We start from the raw sequence: 25211 nt of genomic DNA on the forward strand, positions 1-25211 counted from the left end.
CTGGAATTACCAGGAACAGCATCACCAAATCCTTGGAGAATCACTTGGTCCAACAGCTACCACCCTCTATCTCGTTTCACAATTTGCATCCTTGCATCAACGCTTCACATGGCGAAATCATAGTTTGGTAGGAATAAGCAATGTGGAACAGACTATATTTTGAAAAGAGCATCCCAAGGGTTTCCTTAGCCCAGCCTTTGCAATGCAACGCACCCCAGAAGAAGTGCCACTCAAATTCCTGAAACATTTAGGAGTTGCAACATACTCCGAGAGCACTGGCTGCAGAAGGATCTAAACCCAGTATCTGAAAAAGGCAGCGCCTATCTATTGTTACAGTCAGGACAACACCTTCTTCCCCCGCTAACAGAGCAGCCTCAGACGCACGCCAAGCCACTGGCGGTTAATTTATAATTATTAGTATAATGAATTTACAAAATAAAAATACAGGCAACTGTGTTAAATTATTGTACATTGCAGCCCAGAAAGGTGGTCTCGTGGGAGGGGGGGCAGAGTGGGAAGAAGAGGGCACTTTTGCCTCCATTTGGTTTGGTTACTGTAGATGGGAAACATGGAGAAGCCAACGCACGCACACACTTCAAGGGAACAGAGAAGAGTTTTTCTTTTAAATAAATCCGTTCGCATAAAAAGGCGTAACGCTTTCTCCAGCCCGAGGCTAAGGCCGTTACCTGCAACACAGCCAGAGTCAGGAGGATGTCTGCCCTCTTCACTGCTGTGCAGTCTGGGCAGTTATTGGAAAACTCCCCCCTTGCCCCCCCTCGCTAGCAAAGCCAGACAGGCGTTCCACTGGTATATATTTTAGGAGAACCACCTGAATTCTGGACTTTGAGCCCACGCTACCCAATCCCCCACAAAGGCAGTAAGCGAGGGACCAGAGCTGATGGGGACAGCGTTTCCCAAGCGGGACACCATCCAGTCTGGGGGCCAACCCCTCAACTTTTCAGCAGCGGCCATGGAGCCTGCGGGATTCTCGGAATTGACATCCACCCATTCAGAGGACGCCCGGGTTGGGAAAGGCTGGGCCAGGAGGCAGGGATGGATACAGCAGCTGGCAGCTTTCATACACAGATGAAGAGCCCCCCCAGAGAGACCTGGCCCTTCGCAATGGGTGAGCCACAGGGTTGGCGGGGGAGCATATCAAGGTACCAAGAGCCAAACCAGACATGGAAAGGGCAGCAACATCATGGAGAGTGGGCTCACAGCAGGCCTGTCAGCCTTAAATGTTACAGGTCCTGCTCCATGTCGTCTCCCAGCATGGGTCACTTGAACTCCCCCCACCCTGGCTCCAGCTCAGGAAGAGAGGCCACAAAGGACCCCAGGATGGGATGGTTCAGCTCCCACAGCCTATATGTCCCTCCAAGGCAGCCCCTTCCCACCTCCCATTTAGGCTAACCAGGCTGAGATCCAGATCTCAATATTCCTTCCCACCGCTTGAACCCGCTTTGAGGACAGGTATAGAAGAACCGATGGGGCTGAGGCTAGGAAGCTGCCTCCCTCCCCTCGTGCTTCTGCCTTCCAGCTGGCTTAGGCTATCCCTGGAGCTGATCCCAATCTCCTGAGCAGCGTTTCTCAACCTTGGCCCCTTGAAGATGGGTGGACTTCAACTCCCAGAATTCCCCAGCCAGCATTGCTGGCTGGGGAATTCTGGGAGTTGAAGTCCACCCATCTTCAAGGGGCCAAGGCTGAGAAACGCTGCTCCTGAGAACAGACAAACCAAAGGAAAGAGGTGACCCACACCCTAGGGACATTCGAATGCCCCTTGTGACCTGCCTCTCATCAGTCTCCTATTTCTTAACCAATACCAGGATGGGGCTTGGACTTACGATGGAATACAGGCTGGGCTTATGTTGAGGCCACCATCACTCTGGTCTCAGAGACCCCCTGGTACGCAGGGCAGGGAAGGACCCAGGGGCTGGTGCACTTTTATGGGCAGGCTGGAGAACGTTTGGTATCCCTTTCCCCCCAGAAACCGGGGGGCCTTGGCCGATCTGACGAGAGGTGGCAAGCAGCGCGGTTGCTCTAAGGCGCCATCTTTCCCAACCGCTTCCTTCCTGCCGTTTTTTTGCGGGAGACGTGAGCATTCCCGGTTCCTCCAGAGAGGCAGGGAGTGTGCAGACGCCTATCCCGGAAAGACCAAGGACAGGGTAGCTTCCTGCCGTGGAGGGCAGCCTTCCTCCTCGCTTGCAGCCCGTGGCAAGTGTGGGAGCAAAGCACAAGGGTTGCTCTGGAGGGGATCGGGGGTGGGTGGGATAGAGCTTCGAGTCCCTCCCCGGCAAAGGGAGGACCCTCCCCCCCAGACAAGGCCTTGAAAGAGAGCCTCACCTCCTCCCAGGGAGGTGCAGGCTAGCAACATGCATTGGGGGTGCTAAGAGAGGGAAGTGGGGGGCCCGGAAGGGAGGGGAGGAAGGAGCAGCCCCGGACAAGAAAGGATCACGAGAGAAGAGACACGACCTGGACAAGTCGCCCACAGACCCCCGCTGCTGCTTCCTGCTGCCGCCGCCACCCCCACCCAGCCCTAGAATGTCTTTCGATGGATGGCCCGGGAGCCGTCCTCTTCATATTCCTTCTTGGAGACCCACATCTTCTTGAATGTGTCCAGGGAGGCCAGGATAGAGCCCCTGGGGAAGAAGACAGAAGCAGGTCTAGAAGCTGGCACAGATCCTTGGCAAAATACGCTGGCTGGGCACAGACCTGCCACTGTGCTGCACCCGGGGGTGGGAAAGCCACAGGGAGCCAGCTGGCCCCCATTGGAGGCCCCAGAGCCACCCTCATAGTAGTTAGGATTGAAATGTCCTATCTATCATTTAGGGGAGTTGAGAGCCCTAAAACCCTCACTTCCCTCAGGAGCAAGGGAAGCGAACGGCGAAGTTTTCAAAAAGCAGAAACTTAACCCTTGCCCCCTCCCGTGACACCAAGATACCGCCACCCGCAAGCGAAGGTACAAAAGCAAAATGTGCCCCCCTCTGCACAAAACCATAAGGCTTATGAACCATAGCATCCCATCTTTTAGGCCCAATGGAAAACATTGCAAAAGGGTGGCTGAGTTCACACAGCACACCGAGCCCAAATGTGCTTTGCTTGTTTCCAGTTCAGCATGACATATGAATCCAGTCATGTGCTTCTTGGCTGGAATTTATGGTTTACCCAGTGGTTCTCAAACTCTGAACTGCCATCAGCCTTAAAATGATGAATGTGTGACTCTCTTACCCATGCATTAAACAAGTGTTTCTCAACCTTACCAACTTTATGGCTGGCTGGGGAATTCTGGGAGTTGAAGTCCACACATCTTAAAATTGCTAAGGTTGGGAAACACTGCATTAAACTAATGATTTACTGGGGTAAGAGGTGCTTGAGATATAAATGTATCATTTATTTTTAACAATGAAATGTTAAAGAATAATAGAGTTTTGCAAATTCATAAAATAAACCTTTTCATTCGAAAAAACTCTGCTGTTGGTCCCTCTTGGCCCAATGGGAGCAGATTCTGATAGCAATCTAGATTTGGAGATGATACCAAAAGAAAAGGTCTTGGCTTATTTGAGGAAAACCTGTATTGCGTTCTGAGAGGGCTCAGCTTTTACAACCCCGTTCAAGTTTATTCCTCTTCCCCAATTTGAGAATCTCTGGTTTAGGGTGTTGTGTGAACCCAACCAGTTGTGGCTTATCTAGCACAGTGTCTCTCAACCTTGGCAACTTTAAGATGTGTGGACTTCAACTCCCAGAATTCCCCAGCCAGCATGGCATAGCACAGCCAGCATAGCTGGCTGGGGAATTCTGGGAGTTGCAGTCCACACATCAAGGTTGAGAAACACTGACCTAGCAGAAGACACTGACTGGATTCACAAACTGCACCTGAACATGATTTGCAAAATAATTAACCATAAGAGCTGAATTTGCAAAGCACACTAAGCCAAACCCAAATAAACCACCTTCTTGTTTAGGTAAGCTGAGTCACTATGAAAACTTGGCCCAATGGCTTCACTGGGGTGCCTGGTGGAAACCCTCTCAGCTGAGGATGGGAATGTACTTACCCAATCCACGTTGAGTATAATCTCTCCTGAGGAGCAGAAATCTGCAAAGAAGTAAGGCAAGTCAGAGGGGTGATGGAAAAGAAGCACGCTCTGACCAAGCCCAGGGACAGCCTTTGGCCATGCAGAACAGCCCTTCCAAACAAGTCAGCCACAACTCTCTCCCCATTGGAGCAATGCCCCCTTATGAATGCAACCATAGAAAGCACATCCCTTGAAAGCTCAGAGATCTAAGGCTGCGTCTTGGGATCTGCACCCTCCAGGCAAAAGGGAATGGACATTATTGGCATGCTGAAAGCTCCTCGGTCGCTTCAGGTACTGTTTGATTCTACAGGTAGTCCTCGACTTACGATCACAATTGGGATCAGAATTTCCACCATAAGTCGTTGCGGTCGTAAGTCAAATCACCATGGGACTGACTTGATTTTACGACCATTTTTACGGCGGTCGTTAAGTGAATCATGGGCCATTAAGTGAATCACTTCCCTGATGGGCGTTTTTGGCCAGAAAACAGCAAAAAAGTTGCAAAATGCGATCATGTGACTGCAGAACACTGCAACTGGTCCTAAATTGCTTGGGATGGGGAGAGTGGTAGTTCCACCTGGGGGTGGCTGGCACCATAGCACCCCTTATTGATTGTGGTTCCATCTCTGCTTGGATTTTATATTTATTTTCCTATTTATATTTTTAACTATAACTCAGTTGGATAGGTTTTTATCATTATTTTATTGTAAGCCACCCAGAGTCCCCTGTTGGGGGGAGATGGGCGGCGACATAAATTTAAATAAATAAATAAATAAATAAAATGTGAGCTGGTTGCCAAGCGCCTGGAATGCAATCATGTGACCGCGAGGTGGGGGCGACATTTTGTGATATTCGGAAGCGCTTTACAGCACCCGTTCCAAGGCCGTCATAACTTCGGACCATTGCTAAATGAACGGTCGTAAGTCGAGGCAATGGCTGCAATATGGTAAAGCTCTTGGCCCAGATGGCTTTTCAGTGGAATGGTATAAGGCATTGGCAGGCCAGTTGCCTCCTATACTTTTGGAGGTGTATAATGAATATTTTGAGGATGGTAAATTGTCGTCATCATTTCATATAAGGTTAATTTTAAAACCAGGTACGGATTTTTCCCCAACTTCAAATTGAATCTGGTCTTTCTAATTCACAACAGTGGTGGTATCTTCAACTTAAGGATGTTCCAGCGATCAATATGGGCCAGATGCTTTGGCTGCCTCAAAAGCACCTGAGATGCTTTCTGACATGATGGAATGCATGACAGAATTAAAACCTATAATATTTGTCCATCAAAAGCTCAAGAATTTAAAAATAAGCAGACCTCTCTGGGATATTTCAAGCATGGACTAAAGAACTGGAATCTCCAATAAAGCCCCATCAATGGATTAATGTCCTTAAAAATACTCAAATGGTATCAGCAGATCCAGATTAAAGTTATTTCATCAAAATTGTAGGGTGTGTACTGCACTCCCCAAACAATGTATCTGAAAGGATGGACATCAGATTTTCTATGTTGGAGGTGTAAAAAATGTGCAGGTTCACTGACCCATATCATATAGTCAAGTGATCATCTGATATCTTTTTGGGATGGTGTCTTAATATACCTAAGTAGATTTGTGGGAAAATCTTTAAATGTTAAAGCTTTAAATGTGATGTTGATCTATATACCAAAGCTTTGGAATCTGACTATTTATCAGGAATTACAGTTATGTTGAAATTGGGGGGTGGGGGGTGCCTGGCTAAAATAATCGTATTGAGAAATTGGAAAAGTGGTATTAGTCCAGATGTTCAGAAATGACTGTTGAAAATATGTGATCCATCTGTTTTGGAAAAGGCAATACTTCCTATTAATCAAAGGAGGCAGCAATAGGTGTTACTGTGGCAGAGATGTGATATTTTATACTGATTATATTACAGCAGTGTATATATTAGTAAACCAGCAGCTATTGAGAAATATAAAATATAAAGTAGATTTTTTTTCTCTTTTTCTTTTCTTTCTTAGTTTGTATTTTGAGTTTGGGGTTGTTCTGTTTCTAACTTTTTTTTCTCTGTTTTGGTTTCTATTAATTTTGTTTTCTTTAAGTTTAAAAGTTGTTTTGTTAATTGTGCACATTAAGAATGTTAAATACAAATAATTTGGGGGGGGGGAGTTATCCCAAGAACCTGCATTTCACATTTTTGAGGAGAAAGTTTCAAGTCTTCAGTATTAAATTGAACAGTAAATGAAAACCAACTTAGAAACCAAGTAACATCTGTAACAGACTTTTTTTTGGGAGGTGGGTGTCACAGTGCATGGGAATGGAACAAAGAACCTCATTACTTTCTCTTCCAATGGTTGCAGATGAATTGTGTCCCGCACCCCCCGGCAACTCCCCTCTTTGTCTGCAATACCAGAATATCCCCATAGGCGAGAAAACAAAATATTGGCATGGTTCTTCCCTTGGGATGACCCCAGGGATCTCCAAAGGCACTAAAGGAAATCTAGAGTAAGTGTTTTCTCAAGATGGCTCCATTTGCAAACTAAGTCAAGGGGCTGTCTTTGCCAGTCAGTACAGGTAGTCCTCACTTAATGACCATTCGCTTAGTGCTGGTTCAGACTTACAATGGTGCTGAATAAACGACTTACAACTGGTGCTCACACTTACAACCACTGCAGAATCCCTGCGGTCATGTGATCATGATATTTGCACTTGGCAACCAGTTTGCATTTATGACCATCACAGTGTCCTGTGGTCACATGATCGCCATTTTCGACCTTCCCAGCCGGCTTCCAGCAAGCAAAATCAATGGGAACCATGTGATTCGCTTAATGACCACATGGTCTGCTTAACGATCGCAGTGATTTGCTTAATGTCCACTGCAAAAAAGGTTGAAAAATCGGGTCATTTGCTTAATGACCACTTCACTTAGCAACCAAAACGCCAGTTTCAATTGTGGTCATCAAGCCAGGACTACCTGTAAAGTGAAAAAGTAGAACAGCTCAGGCTCAGCATTAACCATTGGCTACTTTTTAACTTCCTTTTAATGCTTTGGTGTGTACTTGCCATGTCAGCTATTATACTCTATCCTTCCCAGGTTTGACAGGTGTCTGTAAGAGAAATTTATAATTTTTAAATCCCTTTTGAATTATTTTATTTACAAATATGCATGTATGTATATATAGATAAGTAGATAAATGTATGTGCGTGAATATATATGTATATGTATTATATTTGCATTTTATATTGCTATTTTAAAATTCATATTATCTAGATTCCTAATTTTAATCTTTTTCTGTTGCTGTTGTTGTATATGTGTAGCCTGAGCAAGCCCCTTAGTATATTTCAATCTAATATTGTCTTTTAGCCAAAATTATGTACTTTTCCTGATTGCCCCGATGTTGTCAATACGGGTTTTGGATGTTTTGGATAAATGAATACCAATTTCCTTGTGCTGGTTAATGACCACACTGCTGCTGTTGAAAAAGCAGAAAGCACATTTGGGCATATTTTCTAGATAAATAATCACTGAATCCAGAGAGGGAAAGAGAGACATGCCTCTACTCATGAGGAATAGTTCCTGGGGAAACTCACATTCAAAAAAAGTATTTCATAGTCACAGGGACTTCTAAATTCATCCTGTATCAGGGAGGCTTTATGTTTTTTTAAAAGGTGAGACTTTACCCATGTGAATGGAATTAGAGCTGGAATCCAGCATTTCCCCCTACATTTACCTTGATCTTGACATCCTTTGGAGCAAGTTTCTTCACTTCGCTGAGCAGTCGGTCCCCAAAACCTTAAGAGTTGAGAGGCAAGTTATCACCTTCGAATGCACCAGATTGGAAACTTCCCCAGAGAGGAGGAGGTGAAACAGCTGCAGCACTAGTCCCAGGCACCACTCAGGGCATCCAGAGGTTTAAAGCAATGACTTCTGACCCTGCTGGCTCGAACTCAGAGGAGCTGAAGTCCAGATCAGCAGGATGGCACCCAGCTGTTCACACACACACACACACACACACACACACACACACACACCTTTCTGAAAAAAATCAAGTGGCAATTTTGGAGGGGGGCATTTTAGTTGTGGCATCCCATTTACAGAATGCCCTTCCCAGCTCTTTAATGGTCAGGCAGCCATCTTTAATACTTACACATCAAATGATTTTTTTAAAAAATAAAAATAAAAATAAACAAGCAATTAATAAATACCAGTTTTTACTCTTCTGTTTTACAGCTTGATTTCTGACAATATACTTAGGTTTAGCCTGTTTTACTACAGGTAGTCCTCAGGTTAGGACTGCAGTTGGAACCAGGATTATTGTTGCCAAGCGACATGGTCGTAAAGTGTGACATCACCTGACCGCACCACTTAGCAATGACAATCCTGGCAGTCCCCGCTGTAACCCCAGGACCGTGCAGTCATTAAGCGGGAAGTGGAGGGAGTCCCAGGTAAGGAGCACAGGGGTGTTGCAGGGGGTTGGGGGAGGCCCTGTGTAATGTTATGTGGGAAAGACCTTGGGAGAGGGGGGAAGAGCTGCTGCCCAGGGAATGGTCAGATAAGGGGGGCATAGCCTGCAGCTGGATAGTGGCAGGCCAACAGGCTCAGAAGGGACCCTCCCTAGTTTCTTGGGCTGTAAAGGAGAGAGGGGAGAACTGTACACCGCAGCATCCCCTTCCTTCAACTCGTGCGCTGCCTGTGCTGGGCCTCCCAGGGTGTCAGCCTTCCCAGATAGACCAGACAGGAAACACGGCCAGATGAGCTAATTCTACTTTAGTGTAAGGCTACATTAACAGAATCTTGCAAGTCTGGAAGTAGAAAGCTCCCGCCCTCCCTATTTATCGCTTGAGTGGTCAAAGAGGGTCTTTCCTAACTTTCTTCTTTAGACTGTCACCCTCTCCCGGACCCCCTTTCCTTTTATCTGATCATTCCCCCGGCAGCATCCCTCTGTTCCCCAAGGTTCCCCTCACATTCCATCACATTCATTCAGCACTGTTGTAACTTCAAACGGTTGCTGAATGGTCGTAACTCGAGGACTACTATAGTAGCTCCATTTTTTAAAGGAAACTTACTTGTACATACATTTGGATAGGCATGTATTCACACACACACAAATACACTCTCTCTCTCATTTATACACACACTTAAAATCACTTGGAATCCGCTTTATAGAAAAGCAATCGCCACCTTATAAATACAATAAAATTGGCATCTGTTGATAAGGGATGTTTTGAGAAACGCAGATTTCAATGCGATCTAGTAATAAACAGGAAGTTATTTTTAGCAGCCATGTCTCTCCATTTTCTTTTAGAAATGTGTGGGAAAGCTAAGTAATGCCAAAAGACGCATCTGCCTAGAATGCAAAAATCCCCCAGTGCCTGAGATCACTCCTCTGTTTTCACTCTCTGTATCAGTGTTTCTCAACCTCAGCAACTTTAAGACGGGTGGACTTCCAATTCCCAGAATTCTGGGGGTTGACGTCCACCCATCTTAAAGTCGCTGAGGTTGGGCAGCACTGCTATACATAAAGGAGTAACGTAGGAAGTAGGAAGACCACCCCGTGTCACAAACCCCCCTTTCCTCATTCTAACGGAATGGATCTCCACCTCCCTTCCATGTCCATTTCCATTCCTTCAGGACATGAGCTTCCTGGCCTCCTATTCCCAGATGCACTACTCCCCCAGTCTTTAAATCCTTCTTCAATATTCCTGCTCTCCTGGACATAGGCCTTGTCTGGGAGAGCGGTAACAACGGCACATCCCCTTCCAACCAATTTTTTTTTGGAACGCAGAACTACGCTCCTTTATCAATATAAGCCAAACGCGCCTCCTCTACGTCAGCCGAGTACCTTTAAAGAGCGTAGATCCTCCAGACAGGACAATGTTCCCAAACAGTGTCCGCCTCAGGTCCATGTCAGATTTCTGGATGGCGAACACCAGCACTTCATGGATCCCTTCACTTTCGTCTCCTATGAGGTCTGGTTGGAAAAGCAGCTCGGGAGCTCGGAATCGGGCGGGACCAACCTGCCAGAAAAGCCACAGGGTCAGCTCTGCCCCAGCAGGACCACCTGGCTACAACATTCGTAAGCCAGTAGAGGGTCCCCCCCCCCCGCCTTTCTCTTCCTCACGCAGCTCACCAAACATGGCTGAGAGATGCTGAATCAACCAGACTCTGGCACGCGGCCAGAAACTCAAAAAGCTTTTCTGAAAACCGGTACAGTGCTTCTCTTGCAAATGGAAATGAGAAGCTTCGGGGCCCTTACCACCACATCCCAAGGGCAAGACACATTTCTTAGTTCAGGGACTTACATCTAAGGTGCTTCCGTCAGGCAGCGTGTACTGCACCTTCTCTGTCTCGAGGGCCTCGTCCTTCTGGGGGTTGATGGACAGGTAGCAAGCTCTCTGCAGGGAGGAAGGAAGCATGAGAAGCATCGGAACAGTCACCGGAAGCCACCGGCCGGAGAACTCCTAGCAGGTCCTCCTATCCAGGCCTTCTGAAAGCTGGTGGGAGGGGAGGTCACAGTTCAGCCTCTCCTCCACTACTCTACCACGCACCAGGCAAGGCCTGGACCATCTCATACCAAAAGCCTGCTGGGGTTCCTCCTCTGCACATTAATTTTCAAACCGTCTAGCTCTAACGAGCTCCTTTGTGCTCTGTGCGTGTTTTATCTTATTTCATGGACACCACATGCGGGCTACTTCAGAAGCCCGATTCAAATCAGGAGGGCTATTTTTGTCTCGGCACAGTGCAGCAAAGCAGCCACCTCACAGACAAGGAGGTTCTTTGAAACCTCCGCTGCAGGCCCTCCTCTTGCTGAAGGACAACAGCTTTGAAACTCAGAAACAGCTTCTGCCTTCTTCAGGGCGTGATAGACATTTCAAAGAAGCTGCCGGCTCACCATCAGCTCCCAAGACAAACAGAACACCACAGCCGCCCGCTTAACACCGTCTCCAGGTGAAGCTTTCCAACCGTTCCCATCTTCCGTGAGATGTCGGACCCTTGCATTTATCAGCATGCAATAGCAGGGAACCCCTGTCCCAATTCCTATGAGGGCGAAGGGCCCCTGTGACCCATGCATATCCACCCTCCCTTGACCTTACCTCCTTTATTGTCTTGACCACCTCAAACTCGGCCGAGGTGTGGAAGTCATAGCCCTCTTTCCGTAGCAGCAGGCGGAGGTAACGGGAGACATCCCGCCCGGCAATGTCAACCCGCATAATTGAGTGAGGCATGGCAAAGCCCTCATAGATGGGAACCGCGTGCGTCACACCATCACCAGCATCTAGCACGACTCCTGTGGTGCGGCCTGTGGCATAACTGGAAAAGGGCAGAGGGAGAGGAGGAGGTCAGTCCGTTATTAGGCTAAGGAACCAAGTGGGAAAGTATTGGCCTGGCTTCGTTTTTAATTCGGCATCTGTTAGTCCTTCACATCATGAGACAATTCCTAGAACAAGGCATTTTCAGTAGTGTATCTAAACCAATGGGACTTCTACTTCTATTATTTCTCCTATCTCTCAGCCAGAGTTCTCACTCAAGGTACAAATGACCAGGCTCAAATTACCCATTGGGGCTGGAGCCTTGGACTGTACTGCCCCTATCGCACCTCCCTATGCACCAGCCTCAGGCTGCAACTTGGTTTACTGAGGAGCTCCAGGAGATGAAATGCCAAAAGGGACACCTGGAGCACCATTGGAAGAGGACTTGGAGCGAGTCTCAACAAACACCAGTAAGAGCCCACATCAGGGAAATGTGTGTGAAATGTAAATATTTCTCCACCCTTGTTGTGTCCGCTGGTAGCTGTTCAGCAGCCTCAGCAGGGTCACCCAGTCCCTACCGGAAAGGTGCAGGCCAAGGGACCATCTGCAGGGCCACTGTGAGGAATATTCTGGCTATCTGGCAGATAAAGTAATTCAGATCCACTCTAAGTTGGACTCCAACTGGACAAGTCTTGCCAAGGAGCCTGGGGCTTGGTCCTGTGTGTGATCTGGCATGAGGTGGAACTGGTGACTCCTGAGGAGGTGGACAGGGTTCTCTGTGTTGCAAGTTCCCAGTGTTTGTTGGACCCAGGTCCCTCCTAGGTTGTGAAGGAAGGTGACTTGCAGTTGGGTCCATGCTGTGGGGTCGGCCTCTGTGAGGGAGGGGGTGGTGCATCCATCCTTGAAAGAGGTGATGGTATGCCCCTTCTCAAGAGGCCATCCTTGGTCCCAACCATCTTGGACAGCTGTCATCCTGTCTCCAACCTTCTCCTTTTAGGGAAGGCTGTTGAGGTGTCAGACTGCAGTTGCAGGGAACCTCGAGGAAGTGGATTATCTTGGGTGGAATAGCCTTGAAGGGCAGGTGTGGAGGGAGACAACGGGCAGCTACTCTAATCTACCCTGAAGAGCTGAAAGATTTGAAACTGTGAGCACCATTTCACAGTGGTTCTCTCTCTTCCTACGGGGCCAGTTCCAGTTGGTGTTGGTTGGGTGGGAGAGGACATTCCCTAGGTCTATCCTATCCTCACATCAGAAGACAACAAGCCCTCACCCAGTTATGGTCAAGGATGTTGAACAAGGCTCTTCCTATTCATCAAGATATTGCACAGACCACTACAAGATTGAAGTCTCGTCAGCCAGCTTGGAAAACAGCCCTACATCTAACATCTATCCAGTTCAACCCTAAGAATGCCTGGAGAGAGGAATGGTCCAAGTTGTCACATCACGGCTTGGTCATTGGCGATCCCTCTTCCAAACCTCCTGGCTTCAACCTGCCTTGCTCTGTCTGGACGAAATTGAATAGAATCAGATGTGATACTGGAAGGAGTGCCTCTGCTCTGTGTCAGTGGGGTTGGAAAGATTCTCCCTGCTGCGACTGTAGTGCTGATATGCAAACTATTACACACATTGTGCAGGAGTGCCCACGATGTGCGTTCCCGGGCTCCGTAGAAGATCTGCACGAAGCAACACCAGAAGCGATCGCCTGGGTAGCTGCCCTGGACATCCAGTTATGAGGCCACTGCTGCAGAAGTTTTGTATATAATCGTGTGGGCTGTGTGTATGTATTTGCCTCCCTCTTGTCATGTACTCATCATACGCTAGACAGTATATAGGCCTACCCTTCGTAGGATGCTGCAGAGCGCCATGCTCCCTCCCCCTCCTATTCAACATTTACATGAAGCCTCTGGGTGAGGTCATCCGCTGGTCTGCACTGCGGTATCATCAGTCGTCGTCATCATCAGTTACCAGTGTGATCCCGGGCTGGCCAAGTGAGACAGTCAAAAGTCTTGTCCCAGTGCCTAGAGGCTATGTGGGCTCCGATGGGGAGGAACCATCTCCAACTCAATCCTACCAAGCGACTGTGGATATTAGGGCCATCTGGCTCCAGGGATATTCCATCTTTAACCATGGATGGCTTTGCACATTCCCCATTCAAGGCGAAGCACAATGTGGGGGTCTTCTTGGATTCTCTTCTCCTGCCCAAGCTTCATGTGATGCGCCAGTTGTACACTTTTCTGGACTGGGAAGCTCTTCAGAGTCACTGATGCCCTAGTCATCTCATGGCTTGACGACAGAAATGTGCTCTATATGGGGCTGCCCTTGAAGACCCCATGTAAAGCACGGCATGACCGCAGGACACTGCAACCATCGTAATTGCGAGCTAGTTGCCAGGTGCCCGAATCGTGATCTCATGACCACAGGGATGCTGTGACAGTCGCAAGTTTGAGGACCAGTTGTAAGTCTGCCACATTCAGCGCCACTGTAACTTCAGTCGCTGAACAAGCGGTTGTAACCTGAAGACTACCCAAGCTAATCCTCGCTTACCAACTGCCTTTTTTAACAATCGTTCGAAGTTGTAATGGTTGGGAAAAAACAGCTTTGTGACCAATCCTCACACTTACAGCCATTGCAGCGTCCTGCGGTCACATGATCACCATCTGCAAGCTTCATAACCAGCTTCCAATAAGCAGAATTAATGGAGAACATGGAAGTGAAACTGCAAGTTGCAGTCACGTGATGTCTCACTTAATGACTGTGGTGATTCACTTAACAACTGACGTAGAAGTAACATTGTAAGTCCGGCATGGTCATGTGATTTTTCACTTAGCAATCACAGCACTTAGTGATGGAGTTGCCGGTTCCAATTGTGGTTGGCAAGCGAGGACTACCTGTATTTTTTATTATTCATCCTGTATTTTTATTGTTGGTAATATTGTGTGCTGCCCAGAGTTGTTGGGTGGTGCCTAAATTTAATTAATTAAATTTAATTAATTAAAGAAAACATTTCCTACCAAGACATGGGCCCTTCCAGAAGCTTCTGTCTCTGAAATTCTCTTCAAGAGAACATACAAAGCCAACTACCCTGAAGCCCAGAGGTGGGAGGTCCCTTCTCATCCAGCCCACCTCCACTTCAAGCAGCTCGAAACTTACAGACTGAGGACCGCTTGCATGGAGATGAAGAGAGCAGGAACATTGAAGGTCTCAAAGAAAACTTCTGCAGCCTTCTCCCGGTTTTTGCTAGGATTTAGGGGGGCTTCTGTCAGGAGAACAGGATGCTGGAAGGAGAAGAGAGGGTCTACATCAAGTCAGAAAACTGACCAAATGTCTGAAAGTCTACAACCACCTTTTCACCAGGCACTGAAAAAAGCCCCCAACCCAGTAGGCGGCCACTAGAATTGGCAGCAAAGCTAATTTTGTTCACTTTTCTAAGGACATAATGTGATGTATTACATAAAACATTTATTACATAAAACATTAAACAATGTTTTTCACAATACTGTGTTCTTCAGGAACACAATCAGAAGCAAGGTTGGAGCACAGGGCTCTTCCAGTATCGGAACCACCCAGTGACAAAGCAGGCTTACATTATAGCAGGAAGCAGGAACTACGAGGCTCTGGAGCTCATCCCTTCACCCCAAACGTGGCTTTCCGCCCAAGTGGTTAGGGCCCCAGCAGAAGACCTCTAACGCTCCAACCCTCTCATCCCTGCTATATGTCTCTCCTGCACCTTCTCCAACCTAGTGCCCTCTGGATGCATTGGACAACAAGTCATACTGAAGTGCAGCAAAATTACCTTGGGGCATCAGGTCAACAAATGCATCATTTCTTTTATGCAAAAAAGGGCCTACAGCATCAATTCTAAAAATACTAGAAAATAAAAATAAAGGCTGAAGGTTATAAACCTATACCTGATCTCACCCACGTGACCCAGCAGTCACACATACACACATACAGCCGGTCTCTGCAATCTGAATGTCTGGAAGATGACCAGCAACACCTCATTACCTCTTCTGAAAATGTCTGCAGCTGGTCTTTGGAATAAACGTACTGCCAGATTCTCTCCATGTCATTCCAGTCCCGGACAATGCCATGTTCCATGGGGTACCGGATGGATAACAACCCTCGGTGTTCCTGTAGGAGAGAGAGGAGGAAAACTGCTGCAGGGAATGGCACCCAGCAGCCTGAACATGAATCCTGTTGGGCAGGAGGAATAGACAACAGTGTCCAAAATATATAACTTCTGTCTAGCTGGATGTGACAGAAGAGGGAAGCTCAAAGGTAGCCTATTGCAAAGCAGATCAATCCTCTCTAAAACAGAATTTAAAACACAGATCCTCCTATTTGCCTATTAGCTTTGGATAAATCATTTTCCAGATACCAATAAATCTGTTTTTTTTTCTGTGGTATAAGCAACACCTTTAATTAATAGAAAAGTCAAGTCAATTGGCCTGCAGCTTGCCTGTCCCAGACTCTGAACAAAGGGGGGCAACTTTTGGGACTTACTATCAAGAGGGAAGGTGAGAACTACAGTGGGTGGACTAATGACGCAAAATGGGCAGAGCCAGATTTTTCTTTATTTCTTATGCTTGAGGATGATGGAGAGTTTGGATTTTTTTTCTTTTTAAACACGTTAAATCTATTTTATGGCATATCGCAGGTTGCCCACTCCCATTCTGGGTAAATTTCCAATTAAAGTCCCAATACTTCTCTGCCCTTATTGCATCCACATCCAGAGATAGCTGTCCCGTGGCCCTGTTAAGAAACAAGCGCCCTCTTGGGTAGAGAGAGGGCTCGGAGACCCCCCTGCAGGGGCGTGTGGAAGAATTTGCTCAGCATCTGTTGGACATAGTTGCTCAAATCCATTAACAGTTGGACGTTGTCCTTGCTGCAGGTCTGGGGGAGATGCCTGGGGCAGAGTCTTGCCCTGTTATCTGGGAACAATTTGAACCTGTCGGGCCTGAGAAAGTAGACAGGGTCATCATGGCTGTGAGCTAGGCCACCTGCTCTTTAGATCCATGTCCCTCCTGGCTAACTAAAGCAGCCCAGGGGGTATCATGTGAATGGGTTCTAGCAGTGGTGAATTCTTCCTTGGGTAAGGGGATTGTTCCTTCGCCTCTTAAGGAAGGCTTGGTGCACCCCCTCCTCAAGAAACCCTTGCTGGACCCCTCTATACTGGGCAACTTTTGTCCAGTTCTAACCTCTCCTTTTTAGTGAAGGTTGTAGAGGTGGATTATCTGGACCCCTTTCAGTCAGGATTCAGAGGATCCTGGATTAAGCGGATTATCTGGACCCCTTTCAGTCAGGATTCAGGCCTAGGTACGGCATGTAAACAGCACTGGTCATGCTTTTAGATGATCTCTGGCAGGAGCAGGATGGCAGTTGTGCATCCATCCTTGCTGCGCTTGACGTCACAGCGGCCTTCGATACCATCGACCACAGTGTCCTTTTGGACTGGCTCCGTGGATTGGGGTGGGCAGCACTGTGTTGTGTTGGTTCTCCTCCTTTCTTCGGGGTCGATACCAGTTGGTGGTGATTCAATTCAAGGTGCTGGTTTTGACCTCTAAAGCCACTCACGGCATGGGGCTGGGTTATCTGAGGGACGGCTTCTTCCCAATCCCTTCTGCCCGTCCATCAGATCCAGCAGAAGAGGTCTGTTGCAAGTCCCGTCTACTAAGGAGCTACACCTGGCAGGACCCAGGAGCGGGGCCTTTCCTGCCATGGCACCATTATGGAACATCATCCCCGCACCCCAAGGTGAGATTGGCCCCTTCTCTGCCTTCCTTCCAGAAATCCCTCAAAACGTGGCTATGTCAACAGGCCTGGGGGTCTTAAAGGAACGGTGAGCTACTGAGGTGGCTCCACTGTTTGTAATATCCAGTGCTCTCGCCTAGCTTCTTTTAATAATAACATCAAAGTTTTTAATGGTAGTTGTTTTAATATTGTTATTTTATAGTTTTATTGTATGCCACCCAGTCACTTTCTGTGAGATGGACAGCCATATAAACATGATAGATAGATAGACAGACAGACAGACAGAGGATACAAATCAACTGAATGAGGCAGGAACTCAAGAGACCTCTGTCACATACAAAAGAATATACCAAGGAGGAGGAGTCAGTCATCACAGAGATGCTGTGGATGGGATTTACCTCTGCTTTCGGTCCAATGAAGAGATCTCCTTCTAGTGCCCCAGCCATAACCCGGACGTGCTTCGGGCGACCCACACTAGCAAGAAAGAGAGTGATTATCAATTGGCTCTGCACATGAGTGTGTGTCAGCCTTACAAGGTAGACCAGGCAGGAAACACAACTAGATGAGCTAATTCTACTTTACTGTAAAGCTACATTAACAGAATCTTGCAAGTCTGAAAGTACATCTCTCCCCAGTCCCCTTTACAGCCCAAGAAACTAGGGAGAGTCTCTTCTGAGCCTCTTGCCCTGCCCACATTACTGCTGTGGGTTCAGCTGCCTTTTATCTGACCATTCCCTTGGTTGCATCTCTTTGCCCTGTCTCCCAAGGTCATTCCCACATACCATTACATTGCGGACCCTTTACAACTGAGCACCAACGCCCCCCCCCCCGCAATATATCTTGTTCCCAACTTTCCATACCTAACAACTTATGAGACAAGGAGTTTTGCAGCAATACTCAGTCACTTGCTGAGATGGGCGGCTATAGAAATCGAATGAATAAATAAGTAAATAAAATACTCACTAGTTTGGGAAGCAGTACTTCGGAATCTGATCTCCAGCAAAGCCAGCCTTAACTACTCCTGAACCCTACATGAAGGAAAAAAAATCATCAAGAGCAAGGCAGAAGACATCTTGGTTCAAAAGACACTTGGTGGCAGAGTAATGTTTGCCACACATCAGCCACTGCCATAAAGCTGGCATTACGATTTTCCCTCCCTTTTTGCAGATGTCAATTTTCAAATTAAACAAGACAACCCATGACCTGTGGTTGGGTCATCGTTTCAGAGATACTTCCTTACCACATGCCTTCAACAATGGCAGAGCTTCTAATGTTCTGGAAAAGTTCTTAAAAATTCAGGGAAATATTCAGAGATGTATCTGCCTTGACTATATAGCCCAGTCAAATATCAGGACTTGACCACAGGAAATGTTTTATGACATTTCATATGTCATAAATTTTTTATAAAATTTGCCAAATTTCTATTCCATGGGAGTCATTCGGATTTTGGATGCATTCAGTAAGTTAGCCCATTTGAGGTACCCTGGTTCAAAAATTGTTGCCCTACGATGCACCCAGTTAAAGTTTACAAACAGACACAAGAATTTCAGTAGTATATAAGTGTCTTCCACTTTTATCAGGTATGCCTTGGCAGATTAAGGGGAGACACGCTCTCCACTGTCAAAGCAGTTGAGATGTTTAAGCCTTGTGTATTTATTTCTTCCTTCCAGATCTAACTTTCCTACAACTATAATGCCATGTTAGCTGTGTGGCAGAAGACCTACTATGTGCTACACGCTAATTCCAAGTTCAGTCTCTGACAATAATACATTAAGAGATATTAAGAGCAGAGGAAGACTTCTGCTCACAGAAGCCTGCAATCAATCAGGAAAAATACTGGGCTGGAGGACTCCCCAGGAACAGACGAAACAAGCTTCAAATGTCCATCAAGTGAGCATGAGACTCTTTTGCTGGCTGTGACAGATCAGACTGGCTAACTGCTGATTCACTCCCCTGGAAGATCAACATCAAAATCATGACTGCAACTAACAAGCTGGGAAGCCAGAGCACACTGAAGGAAATGATAATTCATAGTGCTAGAAGACAATAAAATCTATGAGCTTTTCATAGATTTTCAGTCATAAGATCAACCTATGACAAGTTTGCTAGGCCAGCAACACGGATGGCCTGCTATTACAGGCAGAAATGGGCAGCTCAACCTTGTGAGAGGAACCACCATTCAATAATCCAAGATATCCAGAGAATCAAAGGATCAATTTAGCAGCAGCCAGCCCCCCTCCCACACTTCGATGGGGCAACTGCTTGGCCAACAGCCTCTGGGAACAGCTTTGAGAGTTGCCAATTATTTCTTTGCAGCATGAACAAGCAAGTCTCTTTCCTAGCCACACCAGTCAGAACCACCCCACAATGCAAAATCCCATTAGAGAGATGGGTCAAGTCTAATTAGTTAGCCCCAAAATATCTGTAAAATTACTTCCCCCTTATGCAGTACATTTCTTATATTCTTACTACATTTTACGACGAGAACAAAAATGCACAAACAGCCTCCAGGAAGAAAACAGCGTTATAGCAGCAAAGACAAAAAAAAAGAACAGATTTTATAAAAGTGACAGTCTCCAATAAACACATAATTAAGGTGTTGGTCAATGGCCCTCTGTATCATATTTATGCATCATCACTAGGACCTATACGTATTTACATAAACATATGCCGTAATAACATCGCTATGTTTGCTATTTTCATTTTTTGTATTCGCAGGGTAGATCTGATTAGTTGATATACCACGAAGGCACTCAATTAACAAATAAATGGGTGCTCTAGTGAAGTAACTTCTTAAGAACTATCCAGTGTGTGGATTATGGTTGTCATTATCCCCAGTTGTTAGGCACTGTAGCCCAACGTACCTGGATGGCACCAAAAAAAGGAAATACTGGAGGCTTATATAAAATCCTCTACATACAACATAACTCTTTGTGACCCTGGACTGATACTGGGATTTTATTCCTCAATTTTTGATGTTTCCTTCCTCAATAGTTTTGTTGTTTATAAGCGTTTTCCACTTGTTTTATTATTTTGGTAAGTGTATGCTGCCTAGAGTTGCTTGGCAGATTAAGGTAGTTTATAAATAGAATAAATATATACATAAATAAACAAACAGGGTTCACACCGCATTTTCTGCCAAGGCTCTGTGTGTACAGCATGCTAACCTGGTTTGTTTTAATCCTCGTTTTTGGTTCTTTTATGGTACAATGTACGGTGCAGATGCAGAAAATGGGCCAATTCTGTAACCAGATTCAGAGTTGTTTGAACGCAGCCACACAGACATTTGCCAGACTGATTTTCACTGTACAATTAAGGAGCCATAAAACTGCCTGTTGTTTTTAAGCCATTATTAACAAAAAGCAAGTAAAAAAACCAAAAGAGTAGAACAGGTTGCTTGATGGAAGAAACATGGTGAAGCGGACCCTCCAGCCTTTCAGGGTTCAGCTAAGGGTCCAAAGGTGTGTAGATGCACTCCTGGAACTTAGACTGCCTTGAAGAACTTGCTGCTGGTTCTGATGGGAACTGTAATCCAACTCATCTGGAGAACGTCAGGTTGGGGAAGGTTATTCTCAAACCTCATTGCCTAGCAAAATGGAAACTGCAGATGTCCACCAGTGTTGGATTGTGGCTAGCCCAAGTTTTACACAGGCTCCACAGGGAAGTTATTGGGAACAGGCTTGGCCAAGCCATAACCACAGCTACTTCCCTGGGTTCTTAAAAAGATGGAACGACACTATGCTATATACTACTGTATACTGTTTTATCTTGTGTAGCACTGTTCACATACAAAATGGGGAGTATCAGAAGGTGTGAGGAAACCTGAAAATTCAGGGAGACCTAACAAATAGTTAGGAGTGAACTTGGGGGCAGGCACACTCAGTGGCTATAGATTGCTAAGCGTAAAATGAAAAACAAAGGATAAAAACAGAAGGCAAAAACACCACAAATCAGCTTTTGCTCCAACTAATGTACTTCTGGAACGGTGACTGGGAAATTCTGGATAGAGGACAGAAAGATCCAAACGGTTGGCCCCCTGGATTTTACATATCCCACTTCTGGGTTTGAGAAAAGTTGCTTCGCATCCACAGGAAAGACCCTAGAGAGAACAACTAACAACTACAAATAATGTTTAATACTAGTCTACAGACAAAAAGCCCTGGAAACCTCAGAGGGATACTAGCGACAAAGAGAATTTTGCGTCGTTCCCTTACGGCAACTTAGCTGGGATTTCCTATCTGATTTGTAGCCTACTTCACTTTAAAAGTCCAGTGCTAGCAATAAAATAAAATTTTAAAAAATCCAATTGATCTGATTACTCAATTAATTGACATGTTATTGTCCTTTCCTCTGCAGCATAATAACATCACATTCATATGTACTTAGAACAAAGCTGCGCTAAATTCAACAGGTGATGCTCTTATACCCATGCGCACACATACAACTGCAGCCAGAGACTGAACTATGAATTCAGGCAATCTCTGGTCTAGATTTCACTGTCATTATGAACTCACAAAGCAGAATCTTACACCAGTTTTCCTAGAACAAAGGGCTGTTGCAGCCAAGGAATATTCTTATTAATCCTCAGCCTCTCGTATATATAGTGCCTTGACTCCTGGTCAAGACTATAGAAATAAGCCTGCAACATTTTCAGAAGTGGTTTGCGACTGCCTTCTTCCTAAGGCTGAGACAAAATTAAGAATATAGAGTTCACGGCTTCAGATTCAATCCCAGGAAGATGCTTTGGAGCACATGAGGGGTGTGAACATAGCATCTGTCTGCAACTCTTTAAAACAGCCACATCTTTTCCCATGATTGTACAGCAGTAGCTTTAAAGAGATGCAGACAAGTGCTCCAAAGCACCTTTCTGAAACTCAGTGTAAAGCACTGCACATCTCTAACAGGCCTATCTTACAGGTCTCTTGTAGGAATTATGCTGAAAGTCAGAAACCATACACAACTGCAGGAGGCAGTAGAAGACATAACTAATTTGTGAGGAAGCAGCAGATTTTGAGTTGCCATTTATGTTATGTTTTTACAACTATAGTAGGGAAGAATAAGCCCTAAATGCTCTTTCACCTCCTGTCTTCTAAAGCAAGAGTTAATCTGAACTCTTAAAAAAGTACATCTCTCAGGCATACGAGTATGCAGTATTTAATATTATTGTTAATTCTTAAAGCAAAGACTCTTTGATATTAATAGTACTACCAACATGGTCAATACTGTACTGTTAAACATTAATTACACAATCTTTCTTAATATAATGTAGATTTTAATATTAGTTGACAAAATGGAAAAGGTGATGCAGAGCACAGGCAGATAGGTACGTCACAACTGTCCGCAATTCCGAGATCCTATAAAAACCTGCATCTAAATTAAGGAGGTGCCTACAGGTACAACGTGAGCATCTTTTCCCTTTCAGATTTGGACACAGCTGTATTTCATAGAGTAATCCAACTGCCAAAGTCATCTTTCAGATTCTCAGTCTATCATACATATTTGTGTTAATTCCACTGAAGGTACAGATCCTTGTAAAAAGTCCTCCTTACCCAGTGGCCACATTGGCTAGGAATTCTGAGGCACTGACAGATCTGGAAGCCTCAAGTTCAGGAAGACTACTTTGAAGTTACATTGTATTAAACAATGGTATTAACTTATCACTTTTTTATGCCATTGGTCAGCATAATATATTGGTTAAGCAACTGAGCCACAGATCAGGAAAACACAGAAACACACCTTTCAAACACTAGTTACTCTTAGACAATCCACACTTTATGAGCGTAAGTGTCCTCATCCGCAGTACAGGAGGGAATATTAACTTACCTTACATATAACAACTAGAGAATCCAATTATGTGTTTTCCATACTTCACAGTGCTCTACAAACATTGCATATTATTATGCTGGCCATAGGTTGTTACACAAAGATGGGTCCTTCCTTTTACCTCCCACCTATTCTTCATTAATGAATAGTAGGGATTGAAGCTGGAGTCTTCCTCATGCAAAGCCACGATAGTATCACCAAGTTATGGCACTATCCTAAACTAACATTTTGGATGTTTTAACCGTCTTATGTAAATCACTTATTGAGGCTCACCTGGAAAGGAGCAAAAAGCATCCACAAGAAAATAGAGGAATGAACACCACTGGCAACATTTAAGCAGGCACCGCATTAAGAATAAATTCTTAACACAGAAAAGCTAGGCACAGGAAACTGTCCTATCAGATGCAGCCCCAAAGAGCTTAGAAAATGACTGTGAAAGAGCTACTGGGCTTGGGAAACTTGCTGTCAAAAAATGTGCATGGATGGGACAATGCGATCAATAGGAACTGAACTCAACTCATGGATGCTACCTCCAGCACCAGTTTGCTGGATTATCTGTGGCTCAGCAAAATCAGAACGTGCCCAGCAGCATATGACAGGCAGCCAAGGAAAACTGGGAGAGGCCATCAAGACAAAAGAAAAAGCCCTCAAGCCCGGTCTTCTTCCAGGGTTTCAGCATCATGAGGAAGCAACCTCTCCTTGGCTGCCACCAAAGACTGGACTAGATCCTCTCTATGCAAAGCAGATGCTGGTACTAGACTCCTTCGGGATTGGGCTGGTCTATAAATGTGACAATAAATAAATAAATACTGCTGAGCAACAATCTATCCCATTGTTTTGAGCAGACATGCCAGTGGGGTGGTGGGATGATGATGATGATGACTCACTTTCCTCAATATCGGTAAGCACCAATAATAATGTCACTTTCCTATTACAACTAGAAACACCCCCCGCCCCCTCTCGGTCAAAGAACACCCTCTATTCTCCCCCTGATGGAAATCAACCCGCAATTATGGCCCTGAATAATAATAATTATTATTATTAATTATAATATTATTATTATTATTTATTAAATGTATATGCCGCCCGACTCCGCTGAGTAATCACAGCATCCATAGTGGCTGGCCTCGTACAGCCACTGAAGCAAGAGCCTGCTTTACCCTGGGATTCTGAACACGCAACCATTACCGGGATTCACACGACACTCTGGACCCAAAACAAACAAACCAAGGTAGGGTTCTGCATGATGGCTTAACGTGGCCACCGCATTGCGGGTCATGCTATGCGAAGCCCAACTCAAACTCCCCGTGGCAGGGCAGGGCAGGGCAGGGCAGGGCTCGGGCCGGCCCCGAGCCAAGTCCCCACCCAGCCCGGCTCCTCATCCATCGCTGCTGCAGCCCCGCCGGGCGCGGCTCCTCCTTTCTAGGGTGCTCAGGCGGGCTGCGCGCTTACGTTGTCAATGACCACGGGCTGGTTGGCGATGATATCGTAGGACTCCATGGCCGGGGCCGCTGGGCCTGGCCGAGCGAGGACTCTGGAGCGCCCGCCTGACCCGCTGGAGCGCTGCCGCCGGGGCCCGGGAACCACCACCCAACCCCGCGCACCCTAGCCGCTCCGCCACGGAGAAAGGCGGGGACGAGCTAGATTGACAGCATCTCGCCCAGTCGGCGGCGGAGACAGCTGGGTGGCTTCCTCGAACGGGCGGCGGAAGCTCCCGCTTCCCTCTTGACAGCTCGTCAGCTATTGGCTCTCTGGGCTGCAGAAGGCGGGCCTTCCGTGTCAAGTTCGGTGGAGCGAACACAGAGGGGAGGGGGCGGGGAAATGATGTCATGGTCTGTTCTTAAAGGGACAGGAGCCGCCTTTTGGTTTCGGGCTGCCCGGGCGGAGGAGTGGGGCTTGCTCGCCCGGCAAGGGGTTCAGGCTGAAGAAAACAGAGGGGAGATTGCCCTTGAGAGGGATACGTAATAAAGCGTTGAGGCTGCAACTGAAAGGAGCCCTGCCAAGGGCCCAAGGTTCCTTCCCCCAACTTCAGTTCCCATCACTCCCAGCCAGCACGTGCGTTGGGGGTCCCCGCGTGGAGGCAGGCTGGGCCGAAGAGGCTTGGCATCCCTCGAGGATCGCGTTGGGCTTGCAAACCTCGGTTTCCACAGGAAGCGCGGGGGAGCCTTCATCCTTGATGCCAACGTTGGCAGGGGATCATGGGACATGTCGTCCAGCATACCCGGAAGCCATCATAGTCCAGGGACCTCGTCTCTGAAACGCCGTTTCTGCTATTATTCGTTATCATTACTTTTATCCTTCCCCAAAACCGCAGTGGTCAATTAAGCCACACCAAGCAGAA

At 46.4% G+C, this 25211-nt stretch overlaps 1 protein-coding gene across 1 annotated transcript; it reads right to left on the reverse strand.

Annotated features, from left to right (window-relative positions):
* Positions 1–391: 391 nt before the first annotated feature.
* On the reverse strand, positions 392–24478 carry ACTR1B (actin related protein 1B). Its single transcript, XM_063311102.1, has 11 exons — positions 24323–24478; positions 18011–18075; positions 17446–17521; positions 15302–15427; positions 14447–14571; positions 11141–11357; positions 10349–10441; positions 9889–10063; positions 7777–7838; positions 4050–4090; positions 392–2636 (listed from the first exon to the last, which is right to left on the reverse strand). Exons 1-11 carry the CDS (start codon positions 24368–24370, stop codon positions 2534–2536), a joined length of 1131 nt encoding a protein of 376 aa, XP_063167172.1. The 5' UTR covers positions 24371–24478; the 3' UTR covers positions 392–2533.
* Positions 24479–25211: the final 733 nt, after the last annotated feature.

This window comes from Candoia aspera, chromosome 9, assembly GCF_035149785.1.
Source record: "Candoia aspera isolate rCanAsp1 chromosome 9, rCanAsp1.hap2, whole genome shotgun sequence".
NCBI classification, from domain to species: Eukaryota; Metazoa; Chordata; class Lepidosauria; order Squamata; family Boidae; genus Candoia; species Candoia aspera.

Coding starts and splice junctions, on each gene's coding strand:
- ACTR1B (XM_063311102.1), bottom strand. CDS start 24,370: ATGGAGTCCTACGATATCATCGCCAACCAGCCCGTGGTCATTGACAAC. Junction 10,442..11,140: donor TGGTCAAGACAATAAAGGAG/GTAAGGTCAAGG, acceptor TCCTCCCTGCAG/AGAGCTTGCTACCTGTCCAT. Junction 2,637..4,049: donor TTATACTCAACGTGGATTGG/GTAAGTACATTC, acceptor CTTCTTCCCCAG/GGGCTCTATCCTGGCCTCCC.